The sequence below is a fragment of the Notothenia coriiceps genome, unplaced genomic scaffold, assembly GCF_000735185.1.
Source record: "Notothenia coriiceps isolate Sejong01 unplaced genomic scaffold, NC01 NC01_scaffold00036512, whole genome shotgun sequence".
In the NCBI taxonomy this organism is placed as follows: domain Eukaryota; kingdom Metazoa; phylum Chordata; class Actinopteri; order Perciformes; family Nototheniidae; genus Notothenia; species Notothenia coriiceps.
Genome location: NW_011369213.1, coordinates 29,564 through 35,837, shown reverse-complemented (window position 1 = coordinate 35,837; position 6,274 = coordinate 29,564). Strand labels below are relative to the sequence as shown.

General features: G+C 40.6%; 1 protein-coding gene across 1 annotated transcript; it reads right to left on the bottom strand.

Moving 5' to 3' along the window:
- Window positions 1–1,364: 1,364 nt before the first annotated feature.
- Window positions 1,365–6,194, bottom strand: pgm3 (phosphoglucomutase 3). The gene is made up of 13 exons (XM_010792588.1): window positions 6,097–6,194; window positions 5,206–5,414; window positions 4,744–4,928; window positions 4,483–4,550; window positions 4,224–4,357; window positions 3,890–4,085; window positions 3,349–3,506; window positions 3,185–3,268; window positions 3,012–3,110; window positions 2,745–2,864; window positions 2,528–2,650; window positions 1,827–2,000; window positions 1,365–1,737 (listed from the first exon to the last, which is right to left on the bottom strand). Coding segments are annotated over exons 1-13 (1,641 nt in total). The 5' UTR covers window positions 6,098–6,194; the 3' UTR covers window positions 1,365–1,647.
- Window positions 6,195–6,274: the final 80 nt, after the last annotated feature.

The window sequence follows — 6,274 nt, the reverse complement described above, 5'->3', positions numbered from 1 at the left end:
CTTAATCACCGGTAGCTAGTCCGGTCCTAATAAGGAGTTTCCTCCCGTTAAATAGGTGCGTAGTCGTCGGTTTAGGTCAGGAACCTCTCGGGCCGTTATGTATAACATAGTTATTATGTATTTGAATCCCTGTCCGATATAGTGGAGAAAATAAGAATGATTATGTTTTGCCACGGCACCAGTAGCACAGTCGGCACGGAGTCCTCAGACAACAACTTTGGTCAGCCCTCCGTTGGCTATAAATAGCTGTAAATCATTGCTAACACGCTGTGAGTCGCTCAGCCTGCCGTGAACCAAACACACACAGTACTACTAGATCTCTAACCTTCCACCTCTCCGTCCTGTAAGGGAAACTTCTGCAGCAATGGAGAGTCAGGACTCAGAGAGACACGAGGAGAGTTGGAGCTTTGATGTCAAACACTGAATGTTTATTTACAAGTACCGGCCGGAGAAATTCACATCACAAGTCACAGCAGCCAGAGGTTGTGACCGCCCTGGTGGGTTGCCATGTCAAATCTACCCAGCCTCTCTCTCGATAGACATTTTAACTAGTTTACAGAGAGTTAATCCACGTATTGGGGGATGGTGCGTAAACATTCTGGGAACACTGGAGATATCCCCAACATCTGGAGATACTCTTAGGCTGACCGACAGTTGACCGGTCATAAAACTGAGACTAAGTGCAGCAGCACATTCCTTAAAGAAGATAACGAGTCAGGGTTTGGTCGTAAACGTCTCCACACATAAAAGGTTAGATTCCTAGGAGTAAGACAAAATTAATCCCTAACACTAACTATATCCTGTTCGCCATGTTGTTATTCAGGCCTTTTCAATGCTTTAGAAATCCTAGAATTCATGATTGAACTAAAGAGAAAACAAATATTTTAGTAAAGCTGCACAGGTCTATTTGAAGATTGTGTTTGTCCTACATGGAGACTTTACATGGGAAGGCTACACTGTGTTCTGTCATTCTGCTCTGCCTGCTCATCACTGCCTTTTAATGCTCTTTTGAATCCTGCTGCGTGTCGTAAACGTGTCTTTCAAAGTAACAAAATAAACAGCAAGCAATCAAAACTGTGGTTTTCATTTGAATCCAATGAGACACTTACACTTCAGTTTTTTTCTTTTCCATTATTTATTTAAACCAAAGTAGCAAAAGATTTCCAACGGAAGAACCACAATTGCTTTTACTCCCCTCATGTAAACTTATGATTTCAACAGAAAAGAAAATGAATACAGAGTATCCGTTAAAAGGTTAAATTTAGTAGGAAGTTACATGATAATTGAAAGTTAATATTCTGAGTTAGTGTGTGAAGACAATTTATGTTTTAATTATGACATATAACAGTGAAATAGCTTATTTATGCGACATAGAAACCCGTCATTTCCCGGCAGACAGTAGACTTTTTAATAGCGTTACTTACAGTGAGAAAAAAAAACGTAATTGTTTCCCCCTGTGTGATCTTAAAAACAACAGACAAATACAAAGAAATTGAATAAAGTACCAAGTGCAATTAAAAGTACAAAATAATTTAATTCCTCACCTTAAAGAAGTTCTTTTGAGAACCACTTTAGGGAATGATGTTGTAAATGGTGATTGCACTCGAAAAGCACCGATTGATTTGTCGATGTTGTGTGTTTGTGTTTCTAGTGCAAAGGTTTGGGTTCACCCCCCACTCCCCCAGCGAGACGATAAACAGCAAGGCTGACTTCATGTGCCAGGTCATCAGCGCTGTCCTAAAAACACATATGATATGTATCAGAGAATAGAAGCCAAAAAAGGGGGCAGGATAAAGTCCAAAAGGGGAACACTAAAGATTTCTCACCTGTGTTTCTGCCTCCGCGTAAACTCTCACCACGTCCTCGGTGCCGGAGGGTCTCACAAAGGAGCGGGCCTTTCGGTATTTCTTCACTAAAGTGTCGATGGCCTCCTGCAGTCCGGCTGGACTCACCGCCCGCCTCTCTGCGTCCGTTGTGTCTATCAACCTACGGTCGGACACCTACAGAAAACAGATTCACCTTACTATAACTGCTTACATACACTATATTCGTGTAAGGGAGTAAATATATATTTTTTAAATAACGAGATATTCAAATAGGACACACACGAAAAAAAATCTGCTTTCCTGAAGGCTTTGAAAGTGCTACTGAAAGCGAGACACTGAAACATTTCCAGAACTAGGGTAACTGCAGTCACAGGTTTATCAAATGTAAGTCCTTTGTTGCCTACAAAAAACGGTTTCATGGTGAAAATGAAGGGCTCAAAAATAATTAGGATTTTTGAAAAGAATAAACCCCAAAAACTAAATAAAATAAATTATCTATCAGAAGCAGCTCTTCAAAATGGGTGTGTTGATGAAAAAACTTAATCGAGTAATAATAGTGACTTATTTCATTTTTTACATTTATTATAGCCATTCAACTACAAGAAAGTCGAAGACCTGTTTTGTAGCAGACCTTGCATAAAGATAAACAAATGACCAGCAGATATGACAATCAACATTATGACACATTAAGTAATGAGTACCTTGACTTTGAGCTGCCTGTTTGGCAAGTCAGTGTAGATGGCGTCCCACTGATGGATAGTCATACCCTTAATGGCTAATATGGCTTCGATCAGCAGCATGTCAGAAATGGCATCGCCTACGGTCTTTAAAAGATAGAAAAACACAAAATGACACATTAGACCTGAGAGTGAGTGTGAAAAAGATGTGTTGTTTACAGTTACATGTGTAAGTGTCCACCTGGTTGATGACGTTGATCGTGTTCTGCAGCAGGAGAGCCGCTCTCTTCTTCTCGTCGATGAGGCTGGAGTTCTCAGCCAGCTGCTGGATCTTTTCTTCAGCTGCTTTACTGAACAACACCTGAACGCAACACAAACACAGCATGACACACCTCAACACATTGCTTTACACATTTTTAAGTAACACCTGAAATACTATAACAAATAAAGAAAATAGCAGCTTTTCAGTGCTTCATGTGATCTGTTCAAGTGTGTCGGATCTACTCACAGTTCCATGACCGTTGGCCTCGAAGTACACCCCAATATCAAACTCCTGGGCTGCATGATGAAGGTGCTTCACTCCAGTTTTAGTACACCTCACTATCACCTACATCATGTAATGAAAACGTGTGAGCTTCTACGTATCGAAAACATGAAAAGAAAGAAATTGAGTTTTCTCACCTTCATAGTGTTTTCCAAATAGTTTGTTGAGCTCCCATTGGCATAAGCAGTTTGCACCACTGCTATCTTCAAGTCTAAACCGGCCTGTAGCAACAAAATAAAGACAGTTGACTACAGGTTTATGTGCGTGCTTGTTGTTGCCGTGTTTGTACTTTAGAGTTTACCGATGTGAGCAGCTCTTTAAGGAAAGTGCTGATGAGTGTAGCGACTTTGTCTCCATCCAGCAGGTGAAATGTCCCTTCAGAGTCAGAGTAGTAGTAAACGATTCGGTCAGCGTCACCGTCAAAGGAACAGCAGCGCTCCCCCGGGTTGATCTCCATGCCTTTACAGAGAAATAGAAAGAAAGGCGCAAGAGGGAAGAAGGCCATTAAAAACAGCACCTACGTTTATCTTGGGGCTAGACATTTATTTGACACATGGCTACTTTTAAAAAAGGGACACATAAATGATAACGGATGTCAAATTAGTAAGTGTAAGACCAAAACGTAGACATTGCTAAGGCAGTTTGCTGATTAACTGTCTCCATCTTGTGGTCGGATAATGAATCTGTGATTTCACATGAGATAAGACAGAGAAGCATTTCATTAACTGTTTTGTTGTCGCTGTATGTATATTAAAAAAGTATTTTTCTTTTAATACAAATCATTTTAATTTGCGTCACATCATAAATTGCCTCATCTGAAAGTTTAAAAAGCACGGCTCTACCTGTTGGAGGTTTTTGCTGCACTTTGACAAAGTCCGCCCCACACTGGTGGTTGAGCTTTCCTTCACTGCCATCGTTGAACAGCGATATATGCAGCTCCTTTTTCAGGTGACTCTCCATCTCGCGCACCTTTAGGGCCCCAATGCCATTAGCGCCATCCACAGAGAGGTGCTTCTGGTCGTCTGTGCAGTTGGACGCCTGCAAGAGAGGTGAGAAAAAGGGGGGAAGGAGAAAGGAGTTATTCCTTGATGGATAGGCGTAATTAAAAGACACGCCCCCAAATAAAAAAAGCTTGAGTGAAGTCACAGCAACACAGGACACACCCTGGATTCTTACATTCTTTGAGAGCTTAATGAAAGCTTGGCAGAGTTTCTTATAGTATCCTTCCAATGTGGCTTCTCCGTATTTCCCCTGCGTGTTCTGACAGCAAACCATGTAGTGGAGCTGCGGGGTCGTCACCAAACCATAGTCTGATGGGATCGAAAGAAAGAGTCAGATAAAGTGCAAGATAAGACAAACGGTAGAGGAATAATAAAACTAAGAAGGTAAACAAATTAGTTAAATATAAGGAGTATAGATGTTTTTTTAGCCCCACCTTTGCTGTGACCCCCGAGTGCAGATACTCCATCCAATACTGCCTGTGAAAGGCGGGCACTGCTGCCTCTATTGTTTGAAAAACACATAAAATAATAAAATGTTATGTACAGTAAGAGCATTTGCGACCACAGAAAGAATGAGTGAATAGTAAAAGGCATAAAAGGTCTGCTACAAGTGCATCTATGTGTATCTTTCTGTGCTTCAATGTACATCTTTCCATCTAAGGAATCCAAATTAGAGATGACATCACTTTAAATACCTGGTGTCTTTGCCCACAAACACCTTAGCCTCCTGGCTCATGTTTACGGCCTCTTTCTCTATGATATCCTTCAGCGCCGCCAGCAAATCCTCCTGCTCAGCGTTGGCCAGCTGGGTGGCATAGACCTCCCATGTCGCGGAAACCATCTCCCCCATGGGGTCAACAAGCTTCACCCCGTTGTCCTCCTACATAGATATCAAGAGAGAAGTTGGAGCGGAGGGTTATTAATATGATGTTATTAAAGACATTGTTTAAACTGGTAGAATCCCATGAAAGGCCAAGGAAAGGGAGCGGTGGAAACTGTCATTTGTTATTAAGAACATAAAAAGAAAACAATGTTATGAGATAAAATAAATAGTATGACAGGGGAAAAAAACAGTTATCTAAAATATCCACACAGAATATAAACTAAAACATAGATTTATAGCAAGATGCAAGGAGGCATTAGGAGGTTTTTTTCACCTCAGGGTTGTGTGATGCAGTGACCATTACTCCGATGGTGGCTTTGGTTGTTTTGGAGCGGAGGGTTGCCAGCAGTCCCATCCTGAACATGATGTGGTCCAGCAGTTTTGCGTTGGTCCTGAAACCTGCGGTGCCATACTGCAAAACCAACCCTGCAGGCTTTGGGTGAACACCGGACTGCTTTGATACTTCCTGAAACTCGGACATCACTGAAAAACATTTGAAAAACATAAAAAGTAGACATTGGAGTGATAGACGAAGTATTTAGGTCCATTACAACAATGAAAGTCAAACAAAATCAATCAAATGTTAACTCAATTTAAAGAACAAAGGCAATATCACCAACATGTATGTGACATATCAACATTAGCATTTAAAGAAATAATCTTGTTTTCCAACAGAATGATTCCAGTCATAGTAATATCATCAGATAAGAGGCTTATTATTACTTAATACTAATATTACTACTGCATAAATACACATTTTGAGGTTGTAGCTGGTTGAGGATGAGAGATTTGAACTATTCCATATACTGAGAAAGCTTGGGGGCTTTTTCAATTATACATATATTAACACATAGTAAACATGTCTTATTTCAGGTTAAACGCCCGTTGAAGGCAACAGCTAGACAAAGCTTTTATATTGAATGTCAAAGGACAAGAAGAGGGCAAAGTTTGCACTTATTGCAGCGGCAGTCTGTCGCCTACTAAACAGATAAACTCAATAAAATGAATCACATCTATTGAAATGACAGAGCAACTTCCTTAGACTTACATTTACTAGCTGAACATACATCAACACGCAGCAAAAACAAGTTAATTCCGCATTAAACGTAACAAACAAACCTAATTCATACATATAATCACGTAATGTTGTTTTAAATTCACTTACTGTTTTGTTTTCTGTACAATCAGCACTAAAGTCTGGTGTAGTCAACGCTTCCTGTTTTTCCGGTTCCTCCCATTGACGACGTGGCTACAGTTCCGTGTACGTCACATGACGTAATTACGCAGGACGTGCCTTTTCTCCACGCATGAATCTCTCCCATCACAGCCATGATTATATTACT